Source organism: Canis lupus, chromosome 25 (genome assembly GCF_003254725.2).
Source record: "Canis lupus dingo isolate Sandy chromosome 25, ASM325472v2, whole genome shotgun sequence".
In the NCBI taxonomy this organism is placed as follows: Eukaryota; Metazoa; Chordata; class Mammalia; order Carnivora; family Canidae; genus Canis; species Canis lupus.
In genome coordinates, this window is record NC_064267.1 from 5,229,800 (window position 1) to 5,248,944 (window position 19,145).

The 19,145-nt window shown below is 32.3% G+C and overlaps 1 protein-coding gene across 11 annotated transcripts in view; it reads right to left on the reverse strand.

Moving 5' to 3' along the window:
• The window catches only part of NBEA (neurobeachin), a 674,158-nt gene that overhangs the window by 418,657 nt on the left and 236,356 nt on the right, over positions 1-19,145 (reverse strand). For 10 of the 11 annotated variants that reach the window (XM_049101416.1, XM_049101412.1, XM_049101415.1 and 7 more), the window contains 3 exons: positions 17,494-17,932; positions 7,221-7,375; positions 4,853-4,979 (listed from right to left, as the gene is read on the reverse strand). In XM_049101416.1, the coding sequence (XP_048957373.1) occupies positions 4,853-4,979; positions 7,221-7,375; positions 17,494-17,932 (721 nt within the window). The remainder of the gene's footprint in view (positions 1-4,852; positions 4,980-7,220; positions 7,376-17,493; positions 17,933-19,145) is intronic. The other variant, XM_049101413.1, reaches the window with a different exon arrangement.

Here is a 19,145-nt window from a genome sequence, read left to right on the forward strand (position 1 = left end):
AATTAACAAGGCAGGAAACAACAAATGTTGGAGAGGATGCGGAGAAAAGGGAACCCTCTTACACTGTTGGTGGGAATGTGAACTGGTGCAGCCACTCTGGAAAACTGTGTGGAGGTTCCTCAAAGAGTTAAAAATAGACCTGCCCTACGACCCAGCAATTGCACTGTTGGGGATTTACCCCAAAGATACAGATGCAATGAAACACAGGGACACCTGCACCCCGATGTTTATAGCAGCAATGGCCACTATAGCCAAGCTGTGGAAGGAGCCTCGGTGTCCATCGAACGATGAGTGGATAAAAAAGATGTGGTTTATGTATACAATGGAATATTACTCAGCCATTAGAAATGACAAATACCCACCATTTGCTTCAATGTGGATGGAACTGGAGGGTATTATGCTGAGTGAAGTAAGTCAATCGGAGAAGGACAAACATTATATGTTCTCATTCATTTGGGGAATATAAATAATAGTGAAAGGGAATATAAGGGAAGGGAGAAGAAATGTGTGGGAAATATCAGAAAGGGAGACAGAACGTAAAGACTGCTAACTCTGGGAAACGAACTAGCGGTGGTAGAAGGGGAGGAGGGCGGGGGGTGGGAGTGAATGGGTGACGGGCACTGGGGGTTATTCTGTATGTTGGTAAATTGAACACCAATAAAAAATAAATTAAAAAAAAAGGAAAAGAAAAATCAATAGCTATTCTAATAATAATAAAATGAGAAAAGACAAATTAACAAAATCTGAGATGAAAGAGAGAACATCATTAGCAATCCTACAAATATTTTATTTTTAAAAATTTTATTTATTTGAGAGAGAGTGAGGAAGAGAGAGAGAATGCATGAGCTGAGGGGGGGACAGAGAGAAAGGGAAAAGCAGACTCCCCACTGAGTAGGGAGCTTGATGTGGGGCTTGATCCCAGACTCCGGGATCATGACCTGAGCCGAAGGCAAATGCTTAACAGACTAAGCCATTCAGGTGCCCTGAGATCCTACAAATATTTTATTTTATTATTTTATTTTTTAAATGTTTTTTCCTAGTATTCTTTTTTTTAAAGATTTTTAATTTTTTCCTGAGAGACACAGAGAGAGGGAAGCAGAGACATAGGAATAAGAAGAGGGAGAACCAGGCTCCCTTAGAGGAGCCCAATGCAGTACTCAATCCCAGGACCCTGGGATCACTCCCTGGCCTGAAAGCAGATGCTCAACCACTGAGCCACCCAGGCACACCTCCTACAAATATTTTAATATAATGAAAAAAAAATAAAAACTTTATGGCAATTAATCCAACAATTTAGATAAGATGGCTAAATTCCTAGAAGTCACAAATGACCAAAACTGATGGAGAAAAGCCAAAAAAAAAAAAAAAAAACCTCCCCAAAGAACAAAAATCTGAATAGTTACTTATCCGTTAAAGAAACTTAATTTGTAATTTAAAACTCTCCCATAAAGAAAATTCCATTTATATTTGGCTTCATTGGTGAATTCTCAAACGTTCAAGGATAAATGTAACTAAAACTACAAATGACTCTTACACATAGAAAATAATAAAGAGGGGATCCCCTGGGTGGCGCAGCGGTTTGGTGCCTGCCTTTGACCCAGGGCATGATCCTGGAGACCTGGGATCGAATCTCACGTCGGGCTTCCGGTGCATGGAGCCTGCTTCTCCCTCTGCCTGTGTCTCTGCCTCTCTCTCTCTCTCTCTGTGACTATCATAAATAAATAAAAAAAATTGAAATATTAAAAAAAATAATAAAGAAACTATAGACAGTATTATAATGATTAAGTTATGTATTTAAAAAACCTTCTCATCATTAATCATTAGGAAAATAAAAAATAAAACCAAATAAGATGCTTACCCAGTGACTACAGAGTCTTAAATTAAAAAGATTAACAATACCAGGGTTGACAAGAATGGAGAACAGAGTAGTACTTTTACGTACTGTTGACAGGAATATAATATGATACAACCACTTTACAAAATAGCAGTTTCTTATATGGATAAGTGTATACTTACTATACAACCAGCAATTTTACTCTAAGTTATTTATCCAAGAATGTATGTCCAAGACAAGATGTATTCAAATGTCCACAGAAGTAAACAAAAAGACATGGATGAATCTCAGAAACTTAAAAGCTGGGAGTAAAAGAAGATAGACACAAAAAAGTATATTCTATATGATTCCATCTATATGAAGCCCTAGAAGAGTCAAATTTAAGTTATAATATTAAAAAGTACATAAGTGTTTGCCTGAGGCAAAGATGGATTAATTACATATGGAGGAAAAGGAAACTTTCTAGGGTGATAGGTGGTTATAGAGGAAAAGGAAACTTTCTAGGGTGATAGGTGGTTATATAGGTATGTAAACTGATCAAAACTCATTAAAATGTACAATCAGGGCAGCCTGGGTGGTTCAGTGTCTCAGTGCCGCCTTCGGCCCAGGTTGTGGTCCTGGAGACCCAGGATTGAGTCCCACATCAGGCTTCCTGCATGGTGTCTGCTTCTCCTTCTGCCTGTGTCTCTGCCTCTCTCTCTCTTTCTCTCTCTCTCTTTCATGAATAAATAAATAAAATCTTAAAAAAATATAAAATCAAAATGAATATTTTTATTGAGTTGAAACAATAATAAACAAATGGCCTCAATATTGATTTGAAAACTAGAGGAATAAGATACAAATACAAACTATTAAAATCCTAAGAATAAATGAAATAGGAACATGTAAGCTTTCTAACTAGAAAACTAAATATTGTTACTAGGAAAATTATTTTAAAAAACAAAGAAATGAAAGGAATATATGATGCTTATAGTTTGAAAATTTCAATATTGAATATCTATAGTCGCAGCAGATCTATGAATTCCATTCCTAACCAAAACTCCATCAAGATTTTTTTTAAGATGGATAACTGACAAACTGATTCTGAAATTTAAATAGAATGCTAAGTATCAAGAATACCTCAGACTTACTTGAAAAAGAAAAGGACAAGGTGGAAAGATCTTAATCAACCAGATCCAGATCTTTATTAAACTTACAACTAATTATGACAGTATGCCACAAGGATACACATACAGGCAGGGAAATGGGGCAGAACAGACTGGCAAACCAGAATCCAGCAGTTAGGGGCACTTGATTTGTGACGAAGTGGCAGAGCATGGGAGAAAGTAAGAGTTTTTCAAATAAACAATGCTGAGTCATCCTGACACCCACATTACTCCTACTTCATTAAATTCACAAAACTCAATTCTGGATGGACTACACATATAAATATAAAAGATAATAAAGCAGCCAGAACATAAGGCAGGGAAAATTAGGCATAGATTTCATCTACCACAGAGAAAGCACTAACACAGACAACAAACTGAGTTTAAGTGGACCAAAACAACTTCTATGGACCAAAACAGATAACATAAATGAATCGAAAAGTCACAGAATTAAAGATATAGATATAGATATATCAATATAGATATAACATATAATCTTCAAAGGGATCATTTTCAAATGCATAAAGAACCTTACAAATGAATAAGAAAAACAATTCAATTTTTAAAAATGGGCAAGAGATTTCAACAGGCAAATCACAAAAGAATGAAATGAAAAGACCTATAAATATGTAAGAAGTTACTCAATGCCATTAATCACAAGGAAAATGCAAACTATAAATATAATAAAATACTTCCACCAAAATGGCTAAAATATAAGAGTGACATTATTAAGCACTAATATTAAAGATATGAAGAAACAGGAACTTTCATATGCTGCTGGTAAGTTAGTAAACTTTCATGACCACTTTGGAAAACTATTTGGCATTATCTAATAAAATTGAACATGCACAATCAAATCAATCAGCAGATATGAGTGCAAATATATGTGTGGTACACCCAAGAGTAATGTACAAGCAGCATCACTATATAAAAAGCAACATGTGTAACAGTCTAAATCTAGAAAATTCCAAATGTCCATCATCAGTAAAATAGAGTAATAAATTATAGTATCCACCCACAAAGGAATAAAAATGGAATAAAAATAAGTAAACTATTACTACATACTATATGGATGTTTTTCATAAACAAGGTGAACAAAAGACCCTACAGACAAAAGAACACATACTATGCAATTCCATTTACATAAAATTCAAAAAAGACAAAGCTAACCTCATTAAAAGTCAAGTTTATGAATCTGAAGAGGAGCAAGGTTACTGACAGGAAAAGGAACACAAGCTGGGGGCTTCTGGGGTACTTGGGATATTCTATTTTTTGACTTGGGTGATGGTATCATGTCTTCACTGTTTCACTGAGCTTTTAAACTGTATTTGTGTAATTCTTGAATTTAAAATGTGAACACACACACCCACACCTGCATGTGTACAATTTAACTCTAAGAGTGTGTGGACTAGTCTCTTCTAGGAATGCTTTGTAATGTGCTACTATAAATTTTTATCCATTAAGCACGATAAAAAAGATGTTTGTTTACTCAAGTTTCAATTACATATGTATTACATATAACTTTGCAGATTGTCTATATTATAAATTTTTCATCTCCACCGCAAAGATGCACAATGTTTTCATGTTACCATTTGTGCACATTTTTACTTTATTGGAAATAGTAATATGCCATATGACAATTGATTACAAATTCACCAGAGTCAATGTCTGAAAACCACTCACCATCTCTGTTTAGGCTCTGAAATAAAGCAGGTGGTTTTTAAGAATATCAGGACAATACAATTATGAAATGTCATCACAAAATTCATAATTAACCATTCTCAATAATTCTTAACTATACTTTTGTATTTACTGTATTTTAATGCTTGAGGGTAGAGTTGTATAATGAGTATAAACCAATAGTTATGTATACCTCATGTTTTCAGCCGAGTCTTCTGGCATTGGAGCAACAGTTTGTACAGCTGGAAGGTTTTTGCTGGTAGCACCATTCACAAAACTAGAAGAGGAGGAAGAGGAGGAGGACCCTGAATCCACGGCACCTGTTCCCAAAATAATAATTTTTAGCCTTAAACATAAACTTACTTAAAATAATTTTTATTATATTACTAACTGATTTGAAGATTTACTCATATGAATTCCAAACAGAATTCAACAATTAAAAAAATCATTTGGCCATTAGTACACTAATAACTCTTTATAATTATAAATAATAGTTGTTGCATTAAAATCTAGTTGACTTACTTATATTAATCTAACAACTACATAACACAAATGGGGTATAAATAAAAGATATCAAGAAATGAAAATAATTTTAGCTAAAATGAGGCTGATAAGACAATTCAAATTTAGATGTGAAAAATTTATGTTTTTATTGCTGTATTGTAGTATTTTTAGTTTTTACTACTTAAGATACAATTCACAATAAATTGAGCATAAATTTGTGGCACTGGAGCATCATGTTTATTTTGATAAAATGATTGTTTTAAGGAGGGCTATAATGAATATAATTGTACCTGATTTTAAAATAATGAGTTCTCCTCAACGATATGAAGATGCCACTTTGGAACAGACTTTTGTAGAATACACCATGTAAGTATATTAAAGAGCTGTGGAGTTGAGGGACATCTAGTGTTCCTGAATATTATCTTATCTCACACTACATCCCATAAAACTGAATTGCTTACTGGGATTTCTGCCGCAACACTTACATAGCATCTACTTGCCAAAATCTAAACTGGACAATAGGCCCAGTTTAGGTGTTGGCATACAAAATGTGTGTTGTGTGTGTGTGTGTGTGTGTTTGTATATATTTCTGAGGAGGATGTTTAATTACATTTTATTTTCCACTGTAAAATTATATAATTTATACTATCTCTAGGCTCCTTACTATGATCACTTCCTATATCTATTCATAAAATAGAAATTATAAGAAAATGTTATCTTGTTTCATATAAAGATAAAAAAGAGGTAATGAGGTAATTTTATTTTCCTTTAACCTATCTTTTAAAAATAAGGAATTATTCAATAGACACTAAATGTAAATATCTTTTATTACACTGACATATTTGAAAAATCTTAACATATATATATTTTGGTAAAAGAAAAGTATTTTTCTTCCTATTTCTATAAAACAGAATGAATATAAAAAATAAGATTATAAACTGTATAGAAAAACTTTAAAATCTTCAGACAAGTTGGATATATTTATTTATAATATAGATAAACCAAAGATGTTATGTTCTTTAACACAATGCCATTGATAATGTTTATTTGCTAATATAAATATGCTTGATAGAGTATATTCTACTTACTACAACCCCATAAATGTGTTGTTCATGGTATGTCAGACTCAGGTGGTATGATAAACAAGATAGATACAGAAAGCACATAGAAGAGCTATGAAATTAATAAAAATGGGAAGATTCTAAGTAATGATAATAGATGGTAAAGTTCAAGGCTATACAGTTTGGAGAAGAGAAGGCTACTATAGTCAGGGAAGAAAAGTCAGGGATCATCTTGCGTTGTATAAATACCTAAAATGGAATCACAAAGATTTGGGTAAGGATTTATTTAGCTAATAATCAACAGGAACATTTCTGGAAATTTACAAAAATAAAGGTTATTTTAGGCAGGCTTTAAAAATTTGTAGTGATTTGGAATTTTTTGTTCCTAGAATCATTAGGAAAATGTTGGACAATGAACTGGATATGGATACCACTGCAATCTACGTACATAAAGCAATTCAATGTCAAATAATGTTTCTTATTCACATGCATTTTTTCCCCGTTGAGGCTCTTATATATGTCAAGGTTCTTAAGGGAGCTCTGTTTTTCCTTAGAGGATTTCATAAAAAGATATATTAGGATTCAGCCAGTAAACATCACTAAATCTATTTACACTCACTAACATATTTAATGATATTCTTGATACAATTTATTGATTTTTATATATCAAACTGCAGTGTTTAAATTATCTTTTGGTTTTGCTCCCCAAATACCTTTCAGCAATTTTATTTAACTCTGAAAGTAAATAGCACTGTTTTGAGAAGACTCAAAACAAAAACCAATAGTGTCCTCTAAAATGACCACTAAAAAAATATGTCTTAGAAGTACAGACAAATTCTGAAAGGTAGTAACATAAAATAGAACCTTCTTAAAGGTTATGATAATCTTAAATGATCAGGGCATTTTATTTTTTTAAGATCAAATAAGCAGAAAAATGGAGATATAGAAAACAGAAAGAAAAAGATGAGGTATCACAAAAATATATAAGGACAATACCTGTTGTATTTATCATACTTTTTGGTGTAGCTCCAGTAGCAGCAAATATATTAGAGGTACTGCCTGTTGCCAGCCCACTTCCAGCAGCAGTGGCTCCCACGGTGGTTACAGCCAAACTACCTGGAGGTGGCTTCTTAACAGGTACCACGACACTCCTGAAGAGTAAGAAATGAGGAAAAGTGACAAACACAAGGTTTAAGATGAAATCCAACTCTGCTGTGACATATACAGTCAACATTCAATTATCTTTTTTCCTTTTTTTTTTTTTAACTCTGAGCCCAATTTCATTGGTAAAAAGGATATGGACATTAGGATATATTGTGAAGTGTGCTGACTTTAATTCACTTAGCAAAGGTTTATGTAGGATCTGGAGTATACAGAACTTTCTTAAGATGGCTTGTGGCCTATATGAATCTGGAAAAACTGGGAAAATGTATGCTCAAGTTAGAATATTTTGCATCTGCATAGTTTTTGCAAAATATGCATAAAATGTCCTTATCCATATTATATTCTCCATGTGTAAAACTGTCATAAAAACCATTCCAAAAGTCAGATTCTGAAGCTTCTTCATAGTAAAGCTAAAAATTAATCAGGGAATACTGAGCAACATCTAATGGCATAAGTAAGTTTATACTTTATTTTTCTGAGAATAATTTAGTTGTTTGATACACTAGATATTCAGTTAAAGATTATTTAGCTTTCAAGCCCTGACATTTTTTATCCCTTTTTTTTTTTGCTGAATCTTTAATTTTATTTGTAGTATTTCTTTGATATCAAGGAAACTGATAATCAAGTCACATACATAGTAGCTGTTACATGAGTATCATTTACCTGTAAATACATGAACATATACACATTGACATTTTGAACACAGGGATTTCCTAAGTTACTTTAATATATTTAGATAAATTTCACAAAAAATTTTTCTGAATTTGGCATTGTGTTAACCTTAAATAATAAATATGATTTTAAGAGATAAACTATTCATCTAGAATAATAAATATCTTCATTTCCAAGTAGTGAAGCTTCATTCTTAAAGTTTACACACTGCAACTTCATAGAAAAAATATTAATGTTAATGATTATCACCACTGTGTAAAATGAAATCATTCTCTGCCTACATTATATAAGTTATCTGGTTATACTGATCTATCAATTGAAAACAAAAATGAACTAGTATTTTGGGTTTATCATCAAAACTTTCTCTAAACTTCTAAACTAACCTTAGATATACTATTTCACTGGCTATCCAGAAAGAAAATAATTATTAACTCTCAATTTGAAAAAAAATCATTAGTAAATGAATGATAATACTTTTTTCCTACAGCTCATTAAAATCCCTGTGGATAAAATAAGAAACAGAGACTGGTTTATAGTGCTGTGAGACAGATTTGTAGATTGCAGGAAAACTATCACCAAAAATTCCTGATTAATAGGTCCTTACTAACTTTGGGCAAAAACTCTGTTAATAGACTACTATAGGCATCTTGTCAAGTGCTGAAATTGTGCAGCATATGTTATGAAAAATTAGTTATATGAATGAGTGAAAAAATTAATCTCAACAACCTCTAATGACAGCTTGTAAATAAAGACAAACAACATTAAATACCAATCTACTAAAGAACTGAAAATATTCTGGTTCAATAGCAATTAATGTGAAAGCCTCCAGACATTTCACTGACAGCAGACTCAATCAACAGAATCTGGTAGTGCAACATGGCATTTAAATATAGTAGCACAGTGGCTAAAAATCCAGTTTACAATGACAGATCTGAGAATTCTACCTCCCACAATTACTGGCTGGGTGGTATTAGGCAAGTAAACCTCTCTAAGCTCCATTTTCCTCTTAAAATGAGACTCGTAATAGTTTGCAACTTGTAAGACTGTCAAAAAGATAAAAGGATATAATGCATATAAAACGTTTAGCACTTTGCCTGGAATATCATAAATGATCAATACCTTTTATCAATTGTTAGGATTGCTATGGCTCCCCAAAGTGCTGATGCAATCTGGGTCTACATCAACAACAGTATGCAGTTTGAGGGAGCAACGGTTCTCATACTCTTTGTGATTGTCAGACCTCATTAACAAAATCTTGTGTGCTGTTCTAGGCATCATATTTCAAGAATAATGACAAACAGCATCATGTCCATGAAAGAAGAGTTAGGATGACAGTAGATCTGGAGAACAAGTCATGTGAGAGAAGGCTGAGAGACTAGAAAATTAAAATGAAAAGTGTAAAAAAAATTAATAAATTTTTAAAAATCTGAAGGTATAGGAAAAGGAAAGAAGATTGAAACTCTGATAAATCTATCAAATTAAAACCAACAGGAGGGAAAAAAAACCAACAGGAGGAAGAATCTAGTAACTTATGAGTTCCAGTTTCCAACTACTGATGTGTTCAAATGACTGGGAGGGTCACATCATCAGGGTTGTGTTCAGAGAGGTAGGAAGCTGGATTTGACTGATTTCTCAGATTCTTTCTAGCCTGTAACTTTATGCAGCCTACTATTTCTCCTTTGATTATAATGGTCAGATAGTTTGCTAAAATCAGAGTACTGTACATTCTTGTCCTTAATATCATTTCTTCAACACTGCCGATTCCCTAACATAACACATCAAACCACTCTGTCCAAACAATTTACCTTACAGATAATCTGCAAGTTTACATTTATCAATATGTGTTGATAACATATTTGTTATCTTTTAGAACGTTATTATATATTTACAATTACTTACACATGAAAATTGAAATTTTCAACTCTTACAAAATCTTCTATCAGACTGTTACTCAGGATGTTCTACTTGGTAGACTATTCCATCTGTACCAAAAGGCTTACCTAGTAGTCTACATAACTACTGTGGGTACCTATTTCAAGTCCATAAATCCCCTTAAGTATACATAAAATTTTGACACATATACTTTTTTTAGGGTGAGCAAATAATTATCTGGATTTCAAAAACACAGCCAACAAAAAAGTTAAGAGCTACCATCTAAACTACTAAGATATTCCACTCTCCTTCCAAACCTGCTATTCATACAGATGCATACATAGAATCCTCTATACTACACACACTTCAGCAATTGCATTTTTCCATCTCAAGAATATTCTTTCCACGTTATCGCACACAATTTCAAAATTCTGTGGGAATTTTGTTCCATACCTTAAGACTACAAACTATAAAGAAGTAGATGATTCCTCTATACTACATAAAACTCACACATACTCTAAGGTTGTAAAAGCTATCAATAAAACAGCACAAGCCAAGAAATTATTCAGTATAACTCACTACAACAAAATGTTCCATTGAGTGTTGTTTTATAATACATTGAGTGATATATATGTATAAAGGTAAATTTTTCCATCATTGAATTTATCCTATCTCAAAACCAGATATTTAGGGTGTAATCTATGATTCATTCATTCACATATTCAACAAATATTTATTGAGCACTATGATATGCAAGAGGTGGTTCTAAATTCTGACATATACATAGAAAAGACAAAATCCCTGCCTTCATGGAACTTACATTCCAATATGGATAGACAGAAGAAGATACAATAACATGAGTGAGTAAAAATAGTATATGAGATGGAAAGTGCCATGAGAAAAATAAAATACAGATAGGAATAATGACAGTAGCTAAAGAGAAGACTCGCTTAAAAAAAGTAGTATTTGAGGAAACACTGGAAGGTGAAAGAGCAAACTATAAAGATATCCAGGGAAGAGTATAAGAGCGTCACAGGCAGTGGGACCTGGAAGAAGGCTAGCGTGAGTCTAGAGACTTATGAGAAGAGAGATCAGAGGAGTAAAAGGGGTCCAGATTGTAAGTCCTTAGAGTCCATTGTAAAGACATTGGCTTTTCCTTATAGTGGGATCAAAAGCAATTAAAAGCTTAAGAAGAAGGGAAAAATATGATCTTAAGGTAAGTAGGACCATTCTGGCTGTTGTATTAAGTTTCTTAAAGGGAAAGTAGGGAAAGACTAGTTAGGAGTTACTGTAATAAGCCAAGCAAGATATGTCGTTTGGAGAATGGCAAAATGAAAGTGGTGAAAAGTAGGTCAAATTTTGACTATATTAAGAAGGCACAAGACAGGATTTGCAGATTTTATGTGGGTGTGAGAGAAAAGTCAATGATGATGTAAAGATTTTTGCCTTAAGCAACATGAAGAGCAGACAAATATGGCTGGAGCAGTTGTTAATCATTCAAACAGTGATGCTGAATAAGCGATTGGATAGATAAGTCTCTAGTTGAGAAGAGAGGACTAGGACTAGGGACATAAATTTAGGAATCATCAGCATATATGCTATTTAATTTCAGGAAAGTTGATGAAATCACCAAAGAAGTGAGTGCAAATGGATAGAAGAAGTGGTTCAAGTACAGAGTCTTGGGGTGTCCATTAGTTAGTTCTGTGAATTTTATAAATAGGTTCCTACTTTATCTGTATACCTCAAGATTTGGCCTATATCTAAAGTAAGATAGTGAAGATAAGGGTTTTTCAATAGTGACTCATCAGGCAAGTTTCATAATCATTTGTGGTACCCAGAAAGAGTCCCTTCTTTCTGCTCCATCTTTTCTGTAACACTTATTGAGCACTGACAGTTTAAAAGAATACAACTTCACTGACAAGTTTGAGGAATAAAAAGAAGGTAAGATATAATCCATTGTCTTAGAGATACTTGAAGGAAATACAAGAAACCAAGAAATCAACTGTACAATATATTTTAATACTTGCTCTGATCAGAATTATGCACAGGATGTGCATTATCTGAGAACAGTGAGCTGAATCTAAAAGTAGCACAAAGAGGATTGGCCAAGAGGAGAAAAGTTCAATAGTAAAACCTTAGTGAGGCAAAGAGAGGAAAAAAACAGTAGACTAAAGGAACTGCAAATACATCCTTATGACTGGTAAAAAGTGAGGACATTCCAAACTAAGAAATTCATCTTTTATTTTATAATCAAAAATCATTTCAGAATTTTTTCAGTTTTGCATTTAAGAAAAATTACTTTGGCATAAATGCAGAAGATACACTTGTGTCAGTGGGAGGGACCTGGAAATAGGAGGCCAGTTAGGGGATAGGAGAAGGAATCCACTTGAAAGATACTGAAGGCCTAAAGTGAGGTGATAGCTTTGGGAATAGACATGTCCTATCTTTCCTGGGATTCAGGTCTTTTAACCAACTTCAAGAATAGCTACCTGCTACTTTTTTGAGACTAATTACAAGACCATTTCATTTTTGATAGTATTTTTATAGGACCTTTAAGAAATAATGCATTGTTATATGCTGAGAAACTGAGTCCCAGAGAGCCAAAGAGAATAAAAGTTACATCACACAACTAATTACAAAGAGATCCATTATTAATATCCAGTTCTTCTAATTTCCAGATTAACATTTTTCCCTAACAAGGCTTATATAAATGCTAAACATTCATCTTGAAAGAAAAAAAATCGAAGCTTAGGAAAAAAAAATTTGTTACTGATTTTAGGGTGATATTACAATTTATTGCAGCTCATCAAAAAACACAAGGTTACTACTGACATTTTCATGTTCTGTATGTCTCTACATAAAATATTTAGAATACTAAAGAAAAAATATATGTAAGAAATAATTATTTCATTAATCCATTTTTTAAGAGAGATACTTTTTTCAGCTCACTGAATTGTCTGTGTAAATGCCAGGAGAGACAAAGGGAACATTGGGGACATTAGGATACCACCATGCTCAGTCAAAACTGAGTCTTCTGGCAACTGGCCTTAAACTAGTACACCCAGGACCACTGGAGCATAATAAAAGCTGGAATTTCAATGGCTATACATCACAGAAGCTTTGAAATGTAAAGGTTGGCAGACTTTAAATCAATCTGGTTTACAATTACTTGTTCATCCTTTAAGTGATACAAGTAGAACACTTCACAAAAATTAGAAAACGAAAGGAAAAGAGATTAAGTCCTCAGCAGTAATTATACTTTTTTATACTCTTAAATCAGTGTAGGAAGATCCCATAATCTCTATCAAACATTTATTATTTTCCCTAAATTGTCATCTTTACTACTAATGTTAAAAGTGTTAATATTAAAAAGCTAGAGAGAAAATAGATAGTCTCATCCTAGACTTTAATAATATGAAGGCTATCTATTATTGCTTTTTTAGCTATGATACTTAAAATTTCTATTTTAGAGATTTTCTTACTTAGAGAATAAAACACTTGAAAGCACAGAAATTAAAAGTTTGAGGGGGAAAATATACAGACTAGTCTGCCTGAACTTATTAAACCAGTAGTTTAAACATAAGTGGGATTGTAAAAACCAAAAGGGATGAAATATAAATTATGCAAGATCAATATCTGTTAGCCAGAGAACAACACAATTGTGAACTTTGTGATATCTCAGACATAAAAGAATTTTCTAAAATATAGTAAATATTAAAATGTACGAGGAAACATACTGTCCCCCGTTTTTTTTCTTTTGTCCAAACTAAGGTGTGGGGGGGCAGATATCTTAGAAATCCCTGGGGAATTAAAACTGACATAAATCACAAATATGTATCAAATTCTCCAAAGATTAAAATCATGTGGATATACAAGACTACAATCTTAACATGAAATATAGGATAAAACTTAATTGGTGATGTTAGAGAAAAGTACTACCCTGACCTAAAAGCTATACAGATACTAATGTATATAAAAAATACAGCTTGGCTAGAATATTTTATAAACTACAGATCTATATTTAAATCTATCAAAAGAGACTGCATTGTTGGGGAACCTTGCAACTTGGTTTATGTGTTCTATGATGAGATTATTAAATGCTTCTGTTAGAAATAAAACCATGATAAAATTATCATTTCATAACCGTATTTCCTCTATATACATAGTGCTTTCTCACTATAGACCAGTATTAGAAAATCTCTAGCATTTTCAGTGCTTTACAATTCATAAACATACATTTGTTAGAGCCACTCAATGTAATTAGACATATACGTAAATCTGCACAGATGATGACTGGAAGAAATGAAAGAAAAAGAATCCGCACTTTCCAGACATGTGAATAAGAATATTTATATTTAATATTACAACATGATAAAACAATACTGAAAAAAAAGTTTTATTTTAGGTTAAGTCTAAATGTTTCTAAAATTTGATGTTGTAATCTACCTAAAGAAGATAATATTATAAATTTCACAACTGAAATTCATAAATGCTCCATCCCATGTAGGGAAAAACATCCTATGTGGAACATAAGTTAGCATCAAATTACATCAGTTGTTTTAGGAAGCTATTTTCAAATTTACAGTATGAAATGAGTATAATGAATACATGGTTAGCATGTCTGCAATAAAATCAACAAACTGGTGGCTAACAAAAGTAAAATCCCAGGTGATCTCCATTGGGATTGCACAATATTATTAGGAAGTATGATTTAGTTACAAAGAAATGAGCAACTGAGTCGATAGCTATTTTTCAACTAGAGATAAAAATGAAAAATACATTATTGGAAGAGTAAGACCCGTGATAATTCGGTGTTTGAAACTGTGGTATTCAGGACTTTGCTTCTAAAGCCTGTCATCTTGGATCCTATTTTCAAGGAATTCAATCTGATGTTAAAAGATATGTCATAACTTGGATTTCAGACTTTACTGTTTCAGAAATATGTTTATATACTTCATAATGTAATTATAGCTACCTTAAGACAGATGAGGCAAATGGTAGCAATATATTGGAAATATAATTGAAAAATGCAGTTGTCCAGAAGCACTTTGGGGATGATGTCTCTGAAAAGCTGCTCAAAGCTCTAGAGTTTGAAGTTAAATTTTTGATGTTGTCACTCTCAATCTATTGAATGGCTGACAGACAATCAAACCCGTCTGGCTGGCTGGCAGCTCATTTTGCTGGCAGGTGGCAAACAATTAGACACACCAATTTGTGCCTCCTGATGACATTAAAGCATGAAACTAAGTTGTATGCAGGGCCTAGTGATTTGTGTGAAAGCATTTCAAAAATAATACTCTTTGCCGTGGCAACTCATTTCAGACTGCCACCTCCCATTATGGCTTTGAGCAGTGAAGACGACAGACTTGAGTTACGTGCCGTGCAAGGCCGCTTCTGTTCCATCCGTCATCAGCGCCCCCTGAGACCTCAATCCCCTCCTTTCATCACTATCACCTCATCATTTACATTTGATAGTACTTGAGCTACTGCATATATTAACTGCACTGGAGACCCTTTTCCTAAAAAGAACTGAAATATGCTTTGTGTGCCTCAATTTCATTTCTACTTATGCAATTTAGAATAATGGCTCCACTTCTATTGCATTTTGCACAAATGCTACTGGAAACAAATGGAAAGTTCTGTTTTTTTGAAAGTTCTATTTTTTAAAGCAATATTCACAAAGTGTAATAAATTCTGAGTAGCTGAGGATATTGGCACTCAAGTGATAGCTCTCTTAAGTTTTAATGAAAAAATTTTTCTAACAATAATCCAAACTAAAATAAAAATATTTAACTTAATTTTTATTTTATTGGATTCTCTTATGCAAATCACAATAATCCTCGGTAGTTACTGTTTATGTTAACAAAATTTAAATATATAATTTAAAAGTGGAACACAAAAATTTTATGAACCTAAACTGAATTATTGTAACATTTTTGTAGATTTATACAATTATAGATACTTACATACATATGTTTACATACATCCGGGGAACATAAATCAAAGAGATGAAGGAGAGGACATCAATCTGAGACGGTATAAGAAACGTCCAATAAACTATATGAACATAATGTTAGCACAAACCATTGAAAAAAGGAAATATTTTCCTACATTTTATAGCCCCTCCATTTTTTTTAGTATTTTTAAATCTTGATACTTAACACATTTTATCTTGTATGACATTTTTTTGCAAACATTTCAACTCCATTTACTACCCTGTAAGTTCAGTGTAGACAACACTGTTTGTATCTGTCTTTGCATCTGATATGATGATGAATGTTACTTATGTTTTCCCAATAAATTTTCAAGAAATATCTGGACAGTAGTTAAAATATTTAAAGGTAAAGTTTAATTTATATATAAAAAAGATAACCTGTCTTAACTGAAAATGCCTTTACTGTCATACCTCTAGCCCTAAACACTAAAAAATGACTGTCTCTAATTTGCACAAAGCAGTATAGCTATTTTGGAAAAGTAATACAGAATTGGTATTACATTTTGACTATATGTTGATTTTTGACATTCTGGCTTAAGAAACATTTGAATTCCTAGCTTGATTTTTTTTAAAACAAAAAACAATTGTTTACCAATCATCTCACACACACACAATATAAATTTTGGATGGGAGGAAGTGTTTTCAACATCATAATAGTTTAATTCAGATGGTAAACATATTATTTTATATGCTAATATGAAAATAGAAGTCCCAATATCAACATTAAATACTATTTTTAGTAATTATGACTATCCTACAATATTTTTCTAATGCTGCGTAAGTTTTTAAATAGGACAAATTACATGAGCAAATTCTTGGGTTCTATAATGTTTTATCCTGCTTCTGTAAACTATCATTTTTATGGTATATAGTGGGACAGAAAAAAAATTAGTTGTTCTTAACTAAAACCCTTTGTAAGATTTAACATTTGAATGCAGATATATGGTCCATGTTATAAAAAGTTTAGAAATCTAAAATGCCTTTCAACAATACTTTCAAATACATGCCTCAAAATATGGCCTTTACATTGATTCTGAAAATTCCAGGCATATTTTCAGATGATAATGTATATGTTAAAATTTTTTTCCATACTTGCACTTAACACTTGAATTTGAACACTTGAATTTATTACTTAAAGCAAGCTATTTAATCTCTGGCAATTTTTATAGTTTTCAGTATTATGACATAGGAATTTCAGAATAGACTAGACCTTGAAGAGATCTGGACTATTCCCTCCCCAATTTTATCCATGAAACAACTGATTCCCAAAGATAAAATCACTTCCTCAATGTAGTCACTGATGATGAATTACAATCAGAATCTGGCTTTCCCTTTTCTAATTTAATGTGCTGTTCTGCATCTCCTATTGAAACTCCTTTTTTGAGATGTATTTTTTAAGTGTCCTACTATGAGATCAACCTGGTTGACCTATCACTTTGATATTCTTTGTAGTAAGAATTTATATTACTAAATATAAGGTTTTTGAGACCCTTTTAATATTTTTAAAATAAACTCGGATTTTCCTTCTGTGTTTAGAGCACTATGAATGATAAGTTCAGTACCTACCTGTCAAAGGAATGAAACTGCATAGGAAGAATAGCTTGCGCTTCTCTCTTCAATGCTGGATCTGGGTATGGGATAGGTTCAGGGCCACATTCTGCAATTTCAACTGGTGCAGCCACAAGACTTTTCAATATTTCCTTGACATTGATGCCTTTGGTTTGACTAATACTAGATATGGATGGTGCTGGTTTCAACAGTTCACTGGGGTTCTCAGTTAAGCTTTCCTGTGATTTTTTCACTTCAGATGACAAAGTGGATAACAGTTCACTCATGGCGTCAGGGCCTGTGCCCGTCTCTAATTCTGCCCCATTCAGGATGCTAGCCACTTGCTCCTCTCCAATTCCTGAATCTGTATGTGGAATGGAACTTTCTAGCTGAATATCTTCACCAGGGGTGGGTGTTTCTTTTTCCTTTATAGTGTCTGGAAATGTAGCAGGTGTTTCTGTAATAAAAGAAACTGGTTTAAACAAAAAGCTTCTCAAGTGAAAATCTAGTATTTATAAATAAAATATTCTCACATATTAGAATAAAGAAAATAAGACCTGTGAGAAACAAAAAAAAATTTGCTAAATGGATGTGCATAACAACAAAACTGAATTACAAAATACTATCCATGTACACTTGTCATTTTGTTCAGAGAGCATCAGCAGAAGCCTGTTTCTTTTAAAAGCCATCTGGCATTTCAAAACTGATGTCTTTAAAAATGTGGAGAAACTGTACCCACAACAATTTCTTTCAGCAGCTTATAAAAATTATTATGTGAAGTTCCCCTTTATTCTTTCATTGTTAGCTACCAATCATACAAGAGAAATGGTTATACTTCTCTCATGTTACCTTAACAATATGAAGTCATTTTATACTTTTGGTACTTCAATAATCAATAAATAATATCTAATTAAAATATTTAAACTAGCAAAAGATGTTACTTTAAAATCACATACATATCATACCTAAAATTTTGAAGTTAATAGCAAAAAACATGCAAAATGATTATTTTAAAGAGATAAATACTTTAATAAAAAATAATGTCCTAGAAAATTTGGCCTATATGTGCCTTTAAGAATAATTATTTTGGAGTATTTATTCTTTGTGAATAAATATAAATTTCAATTTGTGAAAACTGAAGCAGATAAAATATATATAGATATAAAATATACATACAATATTACCAACTAAATTTTAAAAAATTCAAATGCTAAATGCCTATCAAATTTCATTATGCAAATATTAACATGATGAAGTTCCCTATATAATAAAATATTAACAAATTCTAAATGATAACCTTAGAAAATTTATGTAATCTAGGTATACTAGGGATAATAGCTCTTAATAAAGTCATATTGAAGAAAAAAATTAGATATTATAGGGAAATTACTTTCAGGTCTTATATAAGGTAGATACTTAGTTAATGTTAGCTACTTCTATTACTCTGACTTATATTTAAATTTATCCTTTGTAAAACAAGAAGGGCACACTAACTTATTTTTAAGTTTTCTTTAAAAATGAACATCTGTAAGTTCTATAAAACCGCCCTTAGATTTTTGTTATTTTGGTTGTTTCTTTGTTTTGAAATACTATTAGGACAGGAAATCAGGTGACTGCCCAACAGGGAATAGACTATTTTGATTTCAGCAAGACATCTCACAAAACCTTTG